The sequence below is a fragment of the Heterodontus francisci genome, chromosome 17 (assembly GCF_036365525.1).
Source record: "Heterodontus francisci isolate sHetFra1 chromosome 17, sHetFra1.hap1, whole genome shotgun sequence".
NCBI lineage: Eukaryota > Metazoa > Chordata > Chondrichthyes > Heterodontiformes > Heterodontidae > Heterodontus > Heterodontus francisci.
Genome location: NC_090387.1, coordinates 46,797,596 through 46,817,893, shown reverse-complemented (window position 1 = coordinate 46,817,893; position 20,298 = coordinate 46,797,596). Strand labels below are relative to the sequence as shown.

General features: G+C 42.9%; 1 protein-coding gene across 1 annotated transcript in view; it reads right to left on the bottom strand.

Moving 5' to 3' along the window:
- Positions 1–14,884, bottom strand: part of gpt2 (glutamic pyruvate transaminase (alanine aminotransferase) 2) — a 69,177-nt gene extending 54,293 nt beyond the window's left edge. The window contains exon 1 of the mRNA XM_068049374.1: positions 14,469–14,884. Coding sequence (XP_067905475.1) covers positions 14,469–14,771 — 303 coding nt within the window. The 5' untranslated portion in view covers positions 14,772–14,884. The remainder of the gene's footprint in view (positions 1–14,468) is intronic.
- Between the last annotated feature and the right edge of the window lie 5,414 nt (positions 14,885–20,298).

The window sequence follows — 20,298 nt, the reverse complement described above, 5'->3', positions numbered from 1 at the left end:
CAAACCCACTCATTTTTAAAGGGCTGTTAAGATTACCCTCTGTGCGTCTTAATAAGGATTCTTCATTCTGATTGGTTAAGGAACTACACTGTCAGTTGCCCTGTTTGCACAAGGCCCAGATCCCCTGTAGAGGGTTCTATGCTCTTCTGGGTTTCTAATCACTTCAAAAACCCACAGAAATTCTACGTGCAAGGGTAAGTGTAATGAACAGCAAGTGCCGTTCTTTTGCCGCTGACCGCAAAACCCGGGCCACTTATCTCACAGGTTTAGTCATGTGGTTGTAAGTTGCAACAAAATACATGAAAATAGTTTCAGAATGAACAAAAAACATAACAGCACGGGATTTATGGGAAACCCAAAGAAAAAGGGAACATACAAATGTGCTATTTTTACACTTTAAAAATAAAGACGGCAGTTTTTGAATTTTTTTCTTGTACTACACTCATTTAGTTGTGAGATTGACCAGTGTACAACTAAAGCTAGTGTCTATGGGCTGAATTTTGTCAGCACATCGCAGGAAGATGTGACAATTTCAAGAGAGAGAAGGCAAGAGAGCAATAAGGATAATGACAATCAGGGTGTGACAGGAAGGAACAGTGCGTACAAACTCACGAGTGAGGCAGCAGATCAGACTGGACGTTGTGAACTAAGAGTGGGGGGAGGGTTTGGGAGAGGTGAGATTTAGAAATCCAGAGAGAAAGGCCAAGGCATCGGAACAGTATAGCGTGTGGGTATATACAAGCAGGAAGAGAGAGTTTAACAGAAATTGTACATCAGCAAATACGTTAAACAATATGGGGCAGCACAGTGGCGAGCACTGCAGCCTCACAGCTCCAGGGACCCGGGTTCGATTCTGGGTACTGCCTGTGCGGAGTTTGCTATTTCTCCCTGTGACCGCGTGGGTTTTCGCCGGGTGCTCAGGTTTCCTCCCACAGCCAAAGCCTTGCAGGTTAATAGGTAAATTGGCCATTGTAAATTGCCCCTAGTGTAGGTAGGTGATAGGGAATATGGGATTACTGCAGGGTTAGTATAAATGGGTGGTTGTTGGTCGGCACAGACTCGGTGGGTCGAAGGGCTTGTTTCAGTGCTGTATCGCTAAATAAAAAATAAATAAATGGGAATAGAAGCAAAAAAATAAATTAAAGGTCCTATATCTGAATGTACGAAGCATCTACAACAAGATAGATGAACTAGTGGCACTAACAGAGGTACATGCTTTAGATCTAATCGCCATTACAGAGACATGGTTGAATGGTGATAAAGATTGGGAAATAAATATTCCAGGGTACACAACATTTCAGAAAGACAAATAGAATAGTAAAGGTGGAGGGGTAGGATGACATAAGGGCATTTGTAAGCAAGGATCTGGCCTCAGAAGATCATGAAGTAGAATCAGTATGGGTGGAAATAAGGAATAGCAAGAATCAGGAAACACTGGTGGGAGTAGTTTATAGGCTCCCTAACAGTAGTCATATCGTTGGACTGAGCATTAAACAAAAAATTATTGGAGCTTGTTTCAAAGACAATGTCATAATGGTGGAGGACTTTAATCTTCATTGGGACTGGGACAATGAAATTGGCTGGAGTGGTCTAGAAGATGAGTTTGTAGAATGTTTTCTTGGAGCAATACATTGTGGAGCCAACTAGGGATAAAGTTATCTTAGATCTAGTATTGCATAATGAAGCAGGGTTAATTAGCAATGTCAAGTAAAAGATCCACTGGGAAACAGTGATCCTAATACCATTGAATTCCATGTCAAATTCGAAAGTGACATGCTCCAATCACAAACAAGAATTTTAAACATAAACAAAGTCAATACATAGGCATGAGGGGAGAACTGGCTGAGGTAAAGTGGGTAAATAAACTTAAAGGTATGGCGGCAACTGAACAGTGGGAAATCTTTAAAAAAAATTCAAAATATTCAACAAAAATACATTCCTTTGAAAAACAAAAACTCAGCCAGAAAGACCCATCCATAGCTCACTCAGGAAGTTAAGGACAGTATTAGATTTTTAAAAAAGGCTTACAGTGTTGCAAAAAAGAGTAGCAAGTCTGAGTATTAAGAGCGCTTTAGAAATTAGTAAACGACCACCAAAAAGTTGATTAAAAAAAGGAAAAAATGGAATGAAAGTAAACTAGCCAATAACATAAAAAGCAAATTATAAGAGCTTTTATTAGGAATATCAAAAGGAAGAGTAGCTAAAGTACATGTTGGTCCTTAGAAGCAGAGACAGGAGAAATTATGGGGAATGAGGAAATGGCAGAGGCACTGAACAAATATTTTGTGTCTATTTTCACGATAGAAGACAAGTTCCATGCCAGAAATAGACAGTAACCAAGGTGCTAAAGATAGAGAGGAAATAAAGGAAATTCATATCAGCAGAGAAAAACTATTGGAGAAACTTTAGGGCGGCACAGTGGCTAGCACTGCAGCCTCACAGTCCTAGGGACCTGGGTTCGATTCTGGGTACTGCCTGTGCGGAGTTTGCAAGTTCTCCCTGTGACCGCGTGGGTTTTCGCCGGGTGCTCCGGTTTCCTCCCACAGCCAAAGACTTGCAGGTTGCTAGGTAAATTGGCCATTGTAAATTGCCCCTAGTGTAGGTAGGTGATAGGGAATATGGGATTACTGCAGGGTTAGTATAAATGGTTGGTTGTTGGTCGGCACAGACTCAGTGGGCCGAAGGGCCTGTTTCAGTGCTGTATCTCTAAATAACATTAAAAAAATAAAATTAAGGGTCTAAAATCTGACAAATCTCAAGGATCTGATGGCCTACACCGTAGGGTTATAAAAGAGATAGCTGCAGATATAGTGGATGCGCTAGCTATGATTTTCCAAAATTCCTTAGATTCAGGAACAGTCCCATCAGATTGGAAGTTGGCATATGTTTCTCTCCTTTCTTGAAAAGCAGTGTGAGAGAAAAAAAGGGAACTACAGGCCAGTTAGCCTAACATCAATCATTGGGAAAATGCTGCAATCTATTATTAAGGAAGTCTTAACAATGCACTTAGAAAAAAACAGTATGATTAGAACAAGTCAACATGGTTTTACTGAAGGGAAATCCTGTTTGACAAATTTATGAGTTTATTTTGAGGATGTAACTAGTAGGGTAGATAAAGGGGAACCAGTTGATGCAGTATACCTGGATTTTCAAAAGGTATTCGATAAAGTGCTACACAAAAGGTTAATTGGCAAGATAAGGGCTCATGGAGTTGGCAGTAATATATTAGCATGGATAGATGATTGCTTCCTGTCTGTTAACCAACAAATGGGCATAAATGGGGCATTTTCAAATTGGCAGGCAGTAAATAGTGGAGTGCTGCAAGCATCAGTGCTGGGGCCTCAGCTATTTACAATCTATATTAATGATTTAGATGAACAGACAGAGAGTAATGTATCTAAGTTTGCTGATGATACAAAGGTGGGTGCTAAGGTAAGCTGTGGGGAGGACACTGAGAGGCTGCAAAGAGATATACAGGTTAAGTGGGTGGGCAACAAGATGGCAGATTGAGAATAATGTAGAGAAACGTGAAGTTATGCACGCAAGAATAGAAAAACAGAATATTTTTTAAAAAGGTGTGAAACTTGTAAGTGTCGATGTTCAAAGAGACTTACGTGTGCTTGTACAAGGAACGCAGAAAGTTAGCATGCAGGTACAGCAAGCAATTAGGAAGGCAAATGGCTTGTTGGCCTTTACCGTAAGGGGGTATTGCTACAATTGCACAGGGTTTTGATGAGACCACACCTGGAATACTGTGTGCAGTTTTGGTCTTCAAATTATTACGACCAAGTGTGAAAGGTGTCTAGGGGTTTTTTACTGTCTTCACCTGGTCTTATTGTAACAGGGTTTAATTTTAAACACACTCTGTTCACAAATTTCCAATTATAAGGCAAAGAAATGAGCACACCAGGTTTTCTTAGGTATAAAGAAGAAAAGTGAAATTTATTAAAACTTAAACTCTAATACAGTTAACGCCTATGGATATACGCCATGCCCCATGCTAACATGCATTCATATACACATGCAAATAGGGACAGAAAAGAGCATAAGAAAAATAAAATGGAGGGGTTTGAGGCAATCTCTGAAGTGGGTTTTTACTGTGCTTCGAGCTCGCTGTAGTCCTTGATTGTAGGTAGTTTTGCTTTTCGTTGGGGCCCAGTATTCTTCTTAAACCTTGTTCACTGTAAGAGACTTTTCTCTCTTGGGGTTCATGTGTCTTCAATGGGCCTTCAGTTTTATGAGAAAGAGATGGGAGCAGACAGGAGAGAGAGAGATCTTTTCAGTCCAGGAGCAAATAACTTTCTGAGTTCAAATTCCCTGTGGCAAGTTCAAATTCAAAAGAAATTCCAACAGTCAGTCATGTGACTAAACTGGTCAGACCACGTCTGTTTATATATTCACCCATCTTAGCAGTTAACCTGGAATGCCAGCCTTTCCACCTTCAACCTCTGGTAACCAAAAGTCCATTGTGGATTAAATTGGAGCAGTGAGTGGCCCCTTTGTCCATTCCAAGTACTGTCTGTTACTATGCAAAAAAGGTCTTTCCGGTGAGGGGCCTGGCAATTCCTTGTGATAGGCCCTCTTTTCTTCCCAACAGCAATTTTAAGTTTTAATGTTCATGTGGCGAAATAATGTGTCTCATTCTTGGCAGGTGGGGGGCTTGCCTGACAACATTTAAGAAAGGATATACTTGCATTGGAGGCAGTGCAGTGAAGGTCAACTAGATTGGTCCCTGGGATGTCCTATGATGAAAGGTTAAGTAAATTGGGCCTGTATTCTCTGAAGTTTAGAAGAATGCGAAGTGATCTCATTGAAGCATACAAAATTCTTACAGGGCTCGACAGGGTGGATGCAGGAAGGATGTTTCCCCTGGCTAAGGGGTGTCCAGAACCAGGGGGGACAGTCTCAGAATAAAGAGGTGGACCATTTAGGAGTGAGATGAGAAAGAATTTCTTCAGAGGGTGGTGAATCTGTGGAATTCTCTACCCAGAGGGCTGTGGAGGCTCAGTCATTGTGTACATTCAAGACAGAGATCAATAATTTCTAGATATTAAAGATATCAAGGGATATGGAGATAGTGCAGGAAAAGACTGTTGAGGTTGAAGATCAGCCACGATCTAGTTGAATGGCAGAGCAAGCTCGAGGGGCCAAATGGCCTAATCCTGCTCCTATTTACTATATTCCTATGTTAAATTATATGTTGGGCTGAATAGTCTCCTTCTGTGCTGTAGATTTCTATGAATGTGAGGACAAGTTGCATAAACTCATACTCCCTTGAGTCTAGATGGCTGGGCATTGATATTATTGCAGTGTTAAAAAAATTCAAGGATTTGATAGAGTACATAGAGAGAAACTGCTGGCTCCCGAGGGGGAATCCAGAACAAGTGGACATAACTTTAAAATTACATAAGAACCAGGAAATAGGAGGAGTAGGCCATTTGGCTCCTTGAGCCTGCCCCACCAGTCAATACAATTATGGTTGATCTTTCTACTTCATTTGTACCTTTCCACACTCTCCCAATATCCCTTGATTCATTTAATATCCAAAAATCTATTGATCACTGACTTGAATATACTCAATGACTGAGCATCCACAGTTCTCTGGGGTAGAGAATTCCAAAGGTTCATAACCCTTTGAGTGAAGAAATTTCTCATTTCAGTCTGAAATGGCCTACCTCTTATGCTGAGGCTGCATCTCATGGTTCTGGATGCAGACCCCCCACCACCCACCCCCCACCCCAAGGAAAACATGCTCCCAGCATCAACCCTATCAAGCCCCTAAGAATTTTATATATTTCAATGAATTCACCTTTCATTCTTCTGAACTCTAGGCTGTGTTTCGCCGAAAGAGAAAAAAAACCCTGAAAATGTAGCATTGTTGGAGGTAGCAAATTCCTTTTTACTTCCAGTTTCTAAGAAGTCTCTGCCTCAGGAGCGACTTTCTGTTGCCTTTTGTATTTCTGGGAGTTCTGGAATTCTCAATAAAGTTTCTACTGATAGACTGCTAACTTAAAAATCCAAATAGACCTGTTGCTATACTCCTTGCTGGAAGATCTGTGTGACGCCTGCTGCAGCGAAGTGCTGTGAACGCCTATCCATACAGACTGTTCATCAAACTCGCCTGCAGACTTCGAGTGGCATCTGACTATTCGACTCTGGGACCCCTCACTGAACTGGGAATGTAACCCATGAAGACTTACAACCCGGTTATTTTATTATTCCTAAGAAACAGCTCTAATTTAAAACATAATTTTAAAAACCAGTTAACCATTGGTTTTGAATGTAGGTGTGTGTGTGTGAAGGCTAGGAGGAATAAGAAGTTATGACGCCTTTTTACACATAGATTTATCTCGATATTGTTTAAGATTTAGTTTATTCATAAATAGTTAATTTGTTGTTGTTTAAAGATACCTGGTTAGGTGTATTTTAATCTGGGGGTTAATAAAGTGTTTAATTTGGCTAATTTCCGGTAGGTGGGTAACTTTAATAATATGCTGTGACCTGTGGAGTAATGGGACGGAATTGACAGTGCATTACTCCCGCCTGGGTTGTAAGGTATGGTACAGGCCTTGTTCTGTGATAAATAATGTGTGGCCACGCAAAAAAAATTTAAACAGACCGCACGCTGAAAAAAAAGGGCCGCACACAACACATTTTTAGAAGAGAATATTCCCCAGATCCCTCTAAATACCAACATTTACCAGTATCTCACCATTTAAAAAATAGTTCGCTTTTCTATTTTTTCTAGCAAAATGCACGACTTCAAATTTCTGTACCATATATTACATCTGCCATGTTCTTGCCCACTCACTTAACCTGTCAAATTATTCTGCAGCCTCTTTGCTCACAATTTACTTTCTCACCTAACTTTGTGTTGTCAGCGAACTTCGTCACACTAAACTCGGTCCCCTCAACTAAATAACTGATACAAATTAAAAGTAGCGTGGCTCAAGCAATGATCCTTGCAGTACCCCACTAGCTACAGCCTGCTGAACTGAAAATGACCTATTTTTCTGTTAACCAATCCTCAATCCATGTTGATCTATTACCCCAATCTCACGAGTCCTAATTTTGTGCAATAACTTCTTGTGCAACACCTTATCAAATGCTTTTTGAAAATCCAAATACTATACATCCACTGGTTCTCCTTTATCCACCCTTTTAGTTTCAATCTCAAAAAACTAACAAGTTGCTCAGACACAACTTCCCTTTCATAAATCCACGCTGACTCTGCCTAATCATATTATAATTTTCAAAGAACCCTGATATCACATCCCGAATAATAGATTCTAGCATTTTCCCTACTATTCACGTCAGGCTAAATAGTCAACAGCTGTCCCTCCCTCCTTTCTTGAAAACAGGGTTATGTTTGCTACCTTGCAATCCATGGGGGCCGTTCTAGAATCTAGGGAAATCTGGAAGATCAAAACCAATCCATCCACTATCTCTGTAGCCACATCTTTTAAAACCCTAGGGTGTAGGCCATCAGGTCTGCAAGATTTGTCTGCTTTTAGTCCCATTCCTTTAAGTTCCTAATTTTCACTAGGCCCCTGGTTCCCCACTACTTCTGTAACGTTTTTTGTGTCTTCTATAGTGAAGACAGATACAAAGTATTTACTTAATGTTTTTGCCATTCCCATGTCCATATTATAATTTTTCCTGTGTCTGCCTCCAAGTGACCCACATTTACTCTGATTAATCTTTCTTTTTACTTATTTATAGAAGCTTTTACAATCTATTTTATGTCTCCAGCCAGGTTTACTCTCACATCCTATTTTTCCTTTGTCAATTTCTCATTTATCCTCTGCTGAACTTTAAAATCCTTCCAATTCTCACGTTTACTATTGTTTTGGGCGACATTCCAAGCTTCTTATAATCTTACTAGTTTTAACTTTGCTGGGTAGGCACAGTTGGGACCATTTTTCCTGTGGCGTTTTATTGCTTGAGAATGTATATTTGTTGCAATTATTATTTAATTCTTTAAATGTTTGCCAATGCCCATCTACCTTCATATCTTTTAATCTAGTTTCCTAATCTACTTTAGCCAACACACCCCTCACACCTACGTAGTTTGCTTTGTTCATATTCAAGGTCCTAATTTTGGACTTAACTACAACACTCCCGATATAACGTTCTATCATATTATGAGCACTCTTTCCCAGAGACCCCTTTACAAGATTAATTAACCCTTTCTCATGCTACAATACTAGATCTAAAATAGCCTGTTTTCTACTTGGTTCCTTGAAAACTATCTTCAATACTTTCCATGAACTCATCCTCTACACTATTACTGCAGGTTTGGTTTGCTCAGTCTTCCATACTTAAGGTATTTCCCTTTTTACATGCACCTCTAATTACTTGGTTTATATTCTTTTGGACACTACAAGTACTGTTAGGGGGCATATAAACTACTCCCACCATTGTTTTATGCCACTTCTTGTTACTTAGCTCCACCCAAACTAATTCTACAGCTTGATTTTCCAAGCCTAGATCCTTTCTCTCTATTGTCTTTATCCCATCCTTTATTAAGACAGTTCCTCCTCCTTTTCCATTTTGCCTATCTCTTCTAAAGGTCAAGCATCCTGGAATACTTAATTTCCAACCTTGGTCACTCAACAACCAAGTCTCCATAATGGCCATCAGATCAAACCCATTAATTTCTACCTATTAATTCATCTATTTTGTTTTGAATGCTTCCCACATTCAAATATAGTGCCTCGTCACAAATGCCCCCTTACCTTTATTAAGCTAACTGTCCCTTCTTGGTTCTGCTTACTTTTACCCAAATCTCTACTCTGTTCTACAATATCTTATTGATTTTGAACTTACACCATTCTGAATCCTCCCAACCCCTCCTTCATTCGGTTAAAATCCTATCTACTGTCCTAGATATTCGATTCACTAGGACACTGATTTCATCCCAGTTAAAGTGAAGTCCGTCCCAACGACAAAGCTCCCTCTTTCCCCAATACTGGTGTTAGTGCCCTATGATTCAAAACCCCTGTCTTCCACACCACTCTTTCCGTCATGCATTTAACCTTCTAATCTGTTTGTCCCAATACTAATTAGCATGTGGCTCAGGTAACAATCCAGAGATTACCTGTAAGGGCCTGCGATTTAATTTGGATCCTGGTTCCTCAAACTCTCGCAGCAAAACCTCATTCTTAGTTCTATCTAAGTTGGATGCTATATCGGCCATGACAACTGGATCCGCCTTCTCCCACTCCAAGTTTTCTCCAGCTGCGAGGAAATGGTCTTAACCCTGGCACTGGGAAGGCAACTCAACTGTCGGAACTCCCAGTCATGTCTGCAGAGAACAGTATCTATCCCCCGCCTACACTGTCCCCTATCACTACCATATTCCTTTTTTGCTCTCACCCCATGAATGGCCTCCTGTACCATGGACACTTTGCTCATCCAGCCTGCAGACTGCCCTCAAAAAGGTAGCAAGAATCTTGTATCTGTTGGATAAGGCCAAAGGCTGAGGCTCCCCCAGCACTGGGGTCTCCTTAACTGCCGGACACTCAGCTACACCCTCCTGTCCCTGACCACTAAGGGGTGTGACTGCCTCCTGGATCAAAGTGTCCAGTTAACTCTTCTCCTTCCCAATGCCCTGCAATGTCTGCACCTCATACTCCAGCTCAACAACTTTGAGCTCAGGTTTGTTGAGATGTCAACACTTACTGCAGATGTGGTTGTCCAAGATCATGATGCTCTCCAGAAACTTCCACATGCTGCAATTGTGGCATACCACCTACATTGCCATTATTTCTAACCTTGTTTTATATATTTAAAGTCTATGTAATCAACTCAGCTTATTTTTAGTTTTTAAACTAATTACTTGATCTAGTTTAAATATAGGTAGGTTAACAAATGTTTATCTGTAACTTACCCCCACAACATCCCCCATCCCGGCCCTCCTTATGTTGTCATGTCACTTTGCGACTTTTTTCTCTCATGCTGTTCATCTCTCTCTCCTGCTGCTCTGCACCCCTTCTTTTAAACGCTTGGGACTGGTCCCATAGAGCTAAGCCATTCAGGAGTGAAATCAGGAAGCATTTTTTCACACAAGGATAGAGGAAATCTTGAACTCTCCCTCTCCCCAAAGGCTGTGGATGCAGAGTCAATTGAAATTTCAAAATCGGGATCAAGATTTTTCTTAGTCAAGGGTATCAAGGGATATGGTTTAAAGACAGCTGAGGAATTGAGGTACAGATCAGCCATAATCTAATTAAGTGGTGTAACAGGCTTGATGGGCTGAATGGACGACTGTTTCTATGCTAGATCTACATGTATGGACACTAGCCAAAACCTTGTCGGAGACAGCCACAATAATAAATAGCCCATGAACAGCACTGCCCCAATGACTCAGTGAATTGACCCAGCAAGTAGTTGGCCAAAGGCAGCAAGAGGATCCTTGATTGGATCCTCACTCTGTGCTAAGTGAATTGATGGCAGCTGGGGCAGCAGCATGCACACTAAAGTTGCATCAGGAAGAAAAATTAAGGGGCAGAGTTCTAGCTCCTGAACACCAACAAGTAACCCTTGTTAATGTCGTGCAGCTCCACATCTCTCAACCTCATGATTACCTCCATGCCGTCAGACTGCCTGTTCAACTTCAAGTCAACTTAGAGTCATAGAGTTATACAGCACAGAAACAGGCCCTTCAGCCCATCGTGTCTGTGCCGGCCATCCAGCACCCAACTATTCTAATCCCATATTCCTACACTTGGCCCGTAGCCTTGTATGCTTTGGCGTTTCAAGTGCTCATCTAAATACTTCTTAAATGTTGTGAGGCTTCCTGCCTCCACCACCTCTTCAGGCAGTGTGTTCCAGATTCCAACCACCCGCTGGGTGAACATATTTTTCCTCAAATCCCCTCTAAACCTCCTGCTCCTTACCCTAAGTCTTTGCCCCCTGGTTCTTGACCCCTCCGCTAAGGGAAAAAATTTCTTCCGATCTAACCTATCAATGCCCCTCATAAGCTGGAAAACCTCAATCATACCCCCCCTTAGCCTTCTCTGCTCGAGGAAAACAACCCTAGTCTTTTCAGTCTCTCTTCATAAGATAAGTCAAGGAATATCTGCTGTTGATCACCAGATGATGAGATCTGCTGGAAACATAAATGGAGCTGCTGCATCAGGAAATGATTGGGCTTGGATGCCTTGTGCGCCCCCAACCCTTCACCACCATGGTTAAATAGCCTGCCAGCACTCACTGCTGAGGTTCCATTCTGAATAATGAGCAAGCTATCAACAGCCAGCAAGAAGCTGTATCCCAGGAAGGAACCAGCACTTTCCAGAAAGGGAGAGAAGGGAGGAAAATGATAAAATGTGAGAAAGAAAAAAAAAAGTACTTTTTGCCTTGGGAAATAGGTATCCGCAGCTCGAGACAAAAGTTCCTAATTTCACCTGCACTGTCAGACAGCCAGTGAATGGAAATCCAGCTTCACAACACATTACCCTCACGTACCTCCTCAAACAAATTCAATCAAGTTAGTCAGATGTGACCTCCCCTTAACAAATCCACGCTGACTGCCCTTGATTAATGTGCTTTTCTAATAATTTTCCCCCGCCTGAGGTTAGGCTGTCTAGCCCGTAAATACTTGGTCTATTCCTTCCACCCTTTTCAAACAATGGTATAAGTTAGCAGTACTGCAGCACCAAGCCTGTAGCCAAAGATGATTTGAAAATGATAGTCAGAGCTGCTGCTATTTCCTCCCTTGCTTCTCTAAAAAGCCTGGGACACATTTCAAATGGGCCTACTGATTTATTCACTTTCAAAGATGCTGAACCCCTTAATATTTCTCCTTTCACTGGGCTGGATTTTGTTCTCCCCTAGGTGTCAGGATCTGTGGCGGGAGAGGGCTGCCACGCACCCAGGTGCTGTGAGGGCCCGGCCAGATATTACCGGCAGCAGTGAGGCCTCCTGGCGCCCGCCCCCCACCCCCCCCACCGTTTGGCGATGGGACCCCAATTTGAATATTTAAATGAATTAATGAAGCTTACATCGCCGCCTGGTGTCCCACTGCGAACTTCAACCCAGTGGCTGGCATTCCCCCACCTTCGGATCCTTGTCCGGAGTAATGAGGCACCACACTGGTGGGGAGGGGGGAGGAGGTAAGTTTATCAGTGTGGGCAGTGGGTGGGGGTACCGGGTCAAATTAACATCATGGGTGTAGGGGATGGTGGGAAGCGGTGTAGTTGAAAGTTTGTGCAGTTTGGAAGGGGGTGGTTGAGGGGGGTCAGATGATAAAGGTATCCGTTTTGCAGGGGTGGCGGGAGGGGAGGAGGGCAAATTAATTTAATTGTTATTGGGAATGTGGGAGGGGGCAAAAGAAATGTATTTTATTTTAACTTCTTCCATATGAACCCCAAGAACACTTAAGCCATCATTTGAATTCCCCCCCTCAAACTCTGCTTCCTTACCGATTCCTTCCTTACTGATTCAATCCACTCCACAGTCACTCAGGATGAACCAGATCATGCAGGGCATTGGTATCCTGTTCGACCCAAAACAGAGCTCCAAATCCCATAACCAATCACCACCCAAGTCCACCTACATAAGTGACCATTTTTGCCTCTACCTCAGCATCTCTAGCACTCAATAACTAGAATTCCCTCCTCGGTGGTCTCCCAACTGCCACAAACACAACTTGTGCAAGATGCAGCCACAGCCTTCTGTTCCGTATCACCACTTACGCCTTCACAATCACTTATGTACACTAGTTTAACGGGCATGAAGTCAGACAACTGACTCACTGTTTCTGTCCAAAGTAGATGGTGAGTTACAACAAACTGGCATATTTTACTTTTAATACACATCTGTGTCTGGAGTCTGTGAATTTTTAGAAAAAAAAACACTGTACAAATTGACTTTTAGAACATAATCTGCTCACTCTTCAAATCAATTGTAAACAAACTTAAAATATTCAAAAGGGGAAAAAAAAAATACATTTTGATGCAAATTATATAAAATGCCAGCAGTATAACAATTCAAGAGTCAGTTTTACTTTGTTACAAGTTAAAAGGATTTGACATATTGGTAACATCTCATTACAGTCCACCCAGTTTCAATAAAAGAAATAGACTCCTTTATTTATTCTAATGTATTTTCTCTCCAATCCTGGGCTTTTGTCAGTTTATACATTTCTGCCATGCAGCAGACTAAATTGATCCCTGGCCTGCTTCTGTCTAGCTCTAATAGAGTACATTTCAACAGCATACCACACATACCTTTGTTTCTAGTTCCTGCATCCTTACGCAGTGCAATTCAAACCAGGAACTGAGTAGAGGTAAGTTCATACAGTTGATAATGGACTCATAATCCAGAGTATACGAGTTCAGATCCTACTGTGATAAGTTGTGTAATTGAATTTACTAAATATGGTGAACTGAAGGCTAACACCAGGAAAAACAAAATCAAAATTGTTGGATTTTTATCAACACCAAAGCTGCTTCACTAACATCTTTAAAAGAAAGGGAATTTGCCATCACTACTTGGTCTGACCGACACATGACTCTGTCCCTCCCTACATGATTGACACTTAATGCCCTCTGAAGTGGCCTAGTAGCCCATTCAACTGTAAAAACATATCACTATGATAAGGGCAGCCAACTAAGCTTGAACAAAAAACGCAGGAGGAAGATGGAAAGGATCATTGGTTTCTATAGAAAGACAAGCTAGAAGGCTAAATAGCCTCACACATCTGAATTTTGTGAACAAACTTCCGAATACACCAATGCTTCTTTCTACAGTCACAACTGTAAAGACAACACAAGAAAATCACTTTTCTGTTCATATCTGGTAGAAATTTCAGAGGATCTCCTTTGTGCTCTGTATTTAATTTGGAGAGTTTTCACTAGCTTTACCAGGTCCACAATGCATGGTCAAAATCATGGACCGTTTCCCATGTCCAGCATCCCCTCAGAAACCCTCTTCTGCCAGGGAGCTGCCCACAGTCTCTGACCTTCCTTCCTGCTCAGGGTCACTGGCAGGAGAACTGGGTCTGGCACTCCAGCTGTCCATGCTCTCCAGCTCAGACCCCACAATCTCCTGACAAGCAGCAAGCTGCTAGAAAACAGGTGGCAACAAGGAGGAAACATGCTTCCAGGACGCAGCTAAGCATACATTGGATGTGCATGCATGGCTCCAGTGTTGCTATGGGTGGTTTGGGGTAAGGGGTGGTGCTGGTGACTGTAGGGGTACTACATGGTGTTTAGGGTCAGCCCCCAGGTGACGTAACAGCATCACAATGAACATGTTTGTTAAAATATATAGGGAGAAAATGTCTCCAAAAAGACATGTATACTGGAAGGGGAACAATTTGCAGGTTTATGGGCAAAAAGCCAGGAACTGACTAGATAGCTCTTTCAAAGAGTTAGCACAGACACGATGAACCGAATAAACTCATATTGTGTTGCATCATTCTATAAACCATGTGGCTGGATGTTGTCCCACAAACGCACCTGTTGCAGTTCCTTCTCGATTTCTGACGCTTTAATGACGATGGGTCCCCGCACCGCGTACTCGGTCGCCCGGACCTGCGGGTTCATGTTACCAATGTTCAGAACCCTGTCGCTGTTCCTGGCGTTGTCCCGGAGAACTGAGGCCGCCCCTTCCGTGATCAGGCTGGCGGCAGATCCCCAAGCGCCGGCCGGCCCGACTCCATGGTCCGCGAACCGCCAGCTCACCCGCAGCGCGGCCCGTCGCCGGGCACCACAACACGTCGCTGCCCGCCTCGCCGCCGCCGCGGCGCTCAGCCCGTACATTCTCGGTAACCTCCCCGCTCCGCTTTCACATTACATCGGAGCGGCAAACTATTCAAATACGCTCGCTTCACCCTCAGCAGCAAGTAATGGTACCTATGCGCAGGCCACTCTGGGAGTTGTGGTCCAGAATAGCCGGATCGCCACGGCAGGAGGTGACGTTGAAACTACAACTCCCAGGAGGCCATCTGGTAGCAACGCATGCGCATATCAATTATTAGTTTCGTTCGCCACCTCCCATAGACATCGTGCTGCAACCAGTCATTCACACTTACCATATGCAAGAGAAATGCATACTGTAAATGGAGATGAATGTCTGTTCGTACTTGGATATAAAGTGCTTTGGAGCGCTCAGAGGTCGTGAAAGGCGCTATATCAATTAAAGTCTATTTTCCCCATCCAAATATACCATTTACAAATATACAAATTTAATCAATGGAGGGAAAGGTTTTAAAAATAACTTTCCAATAATGTTCAAAATATTTTCTAGAACAAACATTGAAAACGACGGCTTTTCATTGACCATCTTTATAAAATAGAACAAGTATTACAGAAAAGCAAAACGCTACTGAGTATTTCCAGCAGTTCTGTTTTTATTTCAAAACGCTATAGGTGCTGGTAATCAGAAATAAAAACACGAAATGCTGGAAATGCTCAGCAGGTAAGGCAGCATCTGTGGAGAATGAAATAAAGTTAACGTTTCAGGTTTTATCGTTTCACCTTTTATTAGAGTCGGAAAAAGTTAGAGCTTTAACAGGTTTTAAGCAAATACAGAACAAAAGGGATGATAATGCAAGGCAAAAAGGGATGGAAATGAGGCAAGTAAAAAAGCAAAAGATGGATCCAAAGAAGATGTAAATGACAACAGCAGAATCATTAACCTTCGGCACTGTCTGAAAAAATTGGAGTGGTGGGCGATCTAAAATTGTTGAACTCAAATGTTGAGTCAGGAGGTTGTCAAGTGAATAATTGAATGAGGTGCTGTTCCCCAAGCTTCCTTTGAGCTTCATTTGAATAATGTAGGAACCCAAGGACACAGAGGTCAAAATGGGAGTAGGGTGGAGAATTAAAATGACAGGCAACCGGAAGCTCAGGGTCACACTTGCAGACTAAATAGAGATGTTCCAAAAAGCAATCGTCCAATCTACCTTTGGTCTCCCCAAAGCGGAGGAGACAGCATCATGACCAGCAAATACAGTACACTAGATTGAAAGAAATACAAGCAAATTGCTGTTTCACTTAGAAGGGGTGTTTGTGGCCCTAGACAGTGGGAAGGGAGAAGGTAAAAGAGCAGATGCTGCATCTCCTGTGTTTGCATGGGAAGGTGCCTTGGAAATGGGAGGGAGTGTTGGGGATGATTGAACAGTGGACCAGGATGTTGCAGAAGAAATGGTCCCTTCCGAATGCTGAAAAGGAAGGGAAGCGAGCGATGTGTTTGGTGGTGAGATCACATTGGAGGTGGCAGAAATGGTGAGGGATGATCCTTTGAATATGGAGGCTGGTGGGTGGAAGGTGAGGGTAAGAGGAACTTGAGTATAGTTCTGGGAGAGAGAAGTGGTGAGAACAGAAGTGCAGGAAATGAGACGGACACAGTCAAGGGTCCTATCAACCATGGTGGAGGGGATTCATCAGTTGAGGAAAAAGGAAAACATTTCAGAAGCACTGGTATGGAAGGCTTATAGTAGATATTGCTCAACAAGAATGATGATTTTCTCTTAATATTCATTTGTCGATGCGCTTCGGGGCATTTCAGAAAATGCACTAGACTCCAGGTAAGTCTGTTAATGACAGGAGTGCTACAATTCCTTCAGAAATGCCATCTAACACATAATTGATGAAAACCTTGAAGAGGATGGTTATTCAATATATATAGTCCTGGGTTTAGGATTCTCCCCACTTGGCTCCAGATAATCCTGCAAGTTAATACCCTAATGGGTAGGATAGTCTAGGATAAGCAAAGTGAAGCTTACTGGTGTATGGTTTATCTGGCTTATATAAATATAATATTCTCTAGCCAGCGGAAAAGCCCCTGGAAAGGGCGTCATTACCCCTGAAATAATCAAGAGTGCCAAGCCAGCTATACTCTCAGCACTCCATGAACTGCTTTGCCTGTGCTGGGATGAGGGAGCAGTACCACAGGACATGCACGATGCCAATTTCATCACCCTCTATAAGAACAAGGGTGACCGCGGTGACTGCAACAACCACCGTGGAATCTCCCTGCTCAGCATAGTGGGGAAAGTCTTTGCTTGAGTCGTTTTAAACAGACTCCAGAAGCTGGCTAAACATGTCTACCCTGAGGCACAGTGCGGCTTTCGAGCAGAGAGATCCACCATTGACATGTTGTTCTCCCTTCGCCAGCTACAGGAGAAATGCTGCAAACAACAGGTGCCCCTCTACGTTGCTTTCATAGATCTCACCAAAGCCTTTGACCTCGTCAGCAGACGTGGTCTCTTCAGACTACTAGAAAAGATCGGATGTCCACCAAAGCTAAGTATCATCACCTCATTCCATGACAATATGAAAGGCACAATTCAGCAGAGCAGTGCATCAGACCCGTTTCCTATCCTGAGTGACGTGAAACAGGGCTGTGTTCTCGCACCTACACTGTTTGGGATCTTCTCACTGCTGCTCTCACAGGTGTTCTAGTCTTCAGAAGAAGGAATTTTCCTCCACACAAGATCAGATGGCAGGTTGTACAATCTTGCCCATCTTAGAACGAAGATCAAAGTATGGAAGGTCCTCATCAGGGAACTCCTCTTTGCTGACGATGCTGCATTAACATCCCACGCAGAAGAGTTTTTGGAGAGACTCATCGAAAGGATTGCGGCTGCCTGCAACGTAAATGGCCTAACCATCAGCCTCAAGAAAACAAACATCATGGGACAGGGCATCAGAAATGCTCCATCCATCAATATCGGCGACCACGCTCTGAAAATAGTTCGAGAGTTCACCTACCAAGGCTCAACTATCATCAGTAACCTGTCTCTCGATGCAGAAATCAACAAGCGCATGGGAAAGGCGTCCGCTGCTATGTCCAGACTAGCCAAGAGGGTGCGGGAAAATGGTGCATTGACATGGAACACAAAAGTCCAAGTGTATCAAGCCTGTGTCCTCAGTACCTTGCTCGACGACAGCGAGGCCTGGACAACGTATGTCAGCCAAGGGTAACATCTCAACTCATTCCATCTTCGCTGCCTCCGGAGAATCCTTGGCATAAGGTGGCAGGACCGTATCTCCAACGCGGAAGTCCTCGAGGCGGCCAACATCTCCAGCATATACATCCTACTGAGCCAGTGGCGCTTGAGATGGCTTGGCCATGTGAGCCGCATGGAAGATGGCAGGATCCCCAAGGACGCATTGTACAGCGAGCTCGTCACTGGTATCAGACCCACCGGCAGTTGACAGGAAAAAGACAGAAGTGCAAGGAGAGAGCCAACTGTGTAACAGCCCCGACAACCAATTTTATCTGCAGTGACTGCGGAAGAGTCTGTCACTCTAGAATTGGCCTTTATAGCCACTCCAGGTGCTGCTTCACAAACCACTGACCACCTCTAGGCGCTTACCCATTGTCTTTCGAGACAAGGAGGCCGAAGAAGAAGATATAAATCCAAGTTGTTATTGTCTATTTAAATGTACCTTTAATGTAGAAAACATCCCAAGGGGTTTTACAGAAAAGTATACAAAAATGATAAAAGGAGTGGACACCAAGTACTGGGACAGATATTAGTTGGGGTGACAAAAATAAAAGCCTAGCCAATAAAAGGATTTGTAGAGAGAGGGTGGGGCAGGGCCATAGAGCAATATGTAGACAAAACAAGAATTTTGAATAAATGCATTGTGGGAGGGTTGGCAAGGGCAGTAGTGATAAGAAAGTGGGACTTTATATGGGACAGAAGGTAGGCAGCAGGGTTTTGGATGTGCTGGAGTGTGATACTAAGTGCATATGAGGGGAAGGAACTATTAACTAAATGGTACAATTTTAAAGGGCTGCAGGAACAAAGAAACATGGGGATGTATGTACAGAAATGATTGAAGGTACAGGACAAATTGAGAAGGCTGTTAAAAAACCATATTGCTTTATTAAGAGAAGCATAGGGTACAAAAGCAAGGAAGTTATTGCTGAACAATATAACACTGGTTAGACCCCCTCAGTTGGAGTATCGTGTTCAATTCTAGGCAGCACATTTTAGGAAGGATGCCAAGACCTTAAAGAGGTGCAGAAGAGATTTACTAGAATGGTATCAGGGATGAAGGACTCAAGTTATGTGCAGAGACTGGAGAAGCTGGGGTTGTTCTTCTCAGAGCGGAGATGGTTAAGAGGAAGTTTGATATTGGTGTTCAAAATCATGAACAGTTTTGTTAAAGTAAATAAGAAGAAACTTTCCAGTGCCAGAAGGGTCAAAACCAGAGGACACAACTTTAAGGCAATTGGCAAAAGACGAGGATTTTATTTTTACGCAGCAAGTTGTTGTGATCTGGAATGCACTGTCTGAAAGGGTGATGGAAGCAGATTCAATAGTAACTTTCAAAAGAGAATTGGATAAATATCTTACAACAGGATAAATCAAACAGGTTGGGTGTCTCTGATGTGAACTAAGTTAAAGTTACCTACCACAGTGATTCACACAGACCTGAAAAGCAATACCTGAACCATGATATCCTACACAGTGTGAACAAGATGCCATTCATAGAACAAAAACAAGAAATGCTGGATTCACTCAGCAGGTCTGGCAGCATCTGTGGAAAGAGAAGCAGAGTTAACGTTTCGGGTCAGTGACCCTTCTTCGGAACTGACAAATATTAGAAAAGTCACAGATTATAAACAAGTGAGGTGGGGGTTGGGCAAGAGATAACAAAGGAGAAGGTGCAGATTGGACCAGGCCACATAGCTGACCAAAAGGTCACGGAGCAAAGGCAAACAATATGTTAATGGTGTTTTGAAAGACAAAGCATTAGTACAGATTAGGTGTGAATATACTGAATATAGAACATCAGCAAGTGCAAACCTGAAGAAAAACAACCTGAAAAAAACAGTGGGTAAGCAAACTGAACAAACTAAGATGAAATGAAATAAATGCAAAAACTGCAGTTTCACCCATCATGCTTTGAAACCACCCAGGATCACAGGTATCTCCGAGAAATACAACGTTCCTCGGACTGCTACTCTCGCCGCATCCTGAGATCTACACTCAGTGCTATGCGCCGCCATATGCACACACTGGACCTCTCTCTCCAGCAGCACCGTCTCACCTTATCTCAAATCTGTTCTACTCCGCAGTTTCATCTCATCTTACGTCTCATCCGATGCATTAACAAAAAACTTTTTTTCTTCCTTTCAGGTGTTAAGGAACGCAAGCTCCAGCAGCTGATGGGGACTAATGCCCCTCCAGATCCTCCTTCCGCTTCACTTCCCTCTGACCCCACCCCTTCTGATCTGACCCCTTGCCGTGTATTCACTATACCCTCTGACCTCCCCCTCTCTGATGCTGAGCGTTCTGTACTCAGCAAAGGACTCAGTTTTATCCCC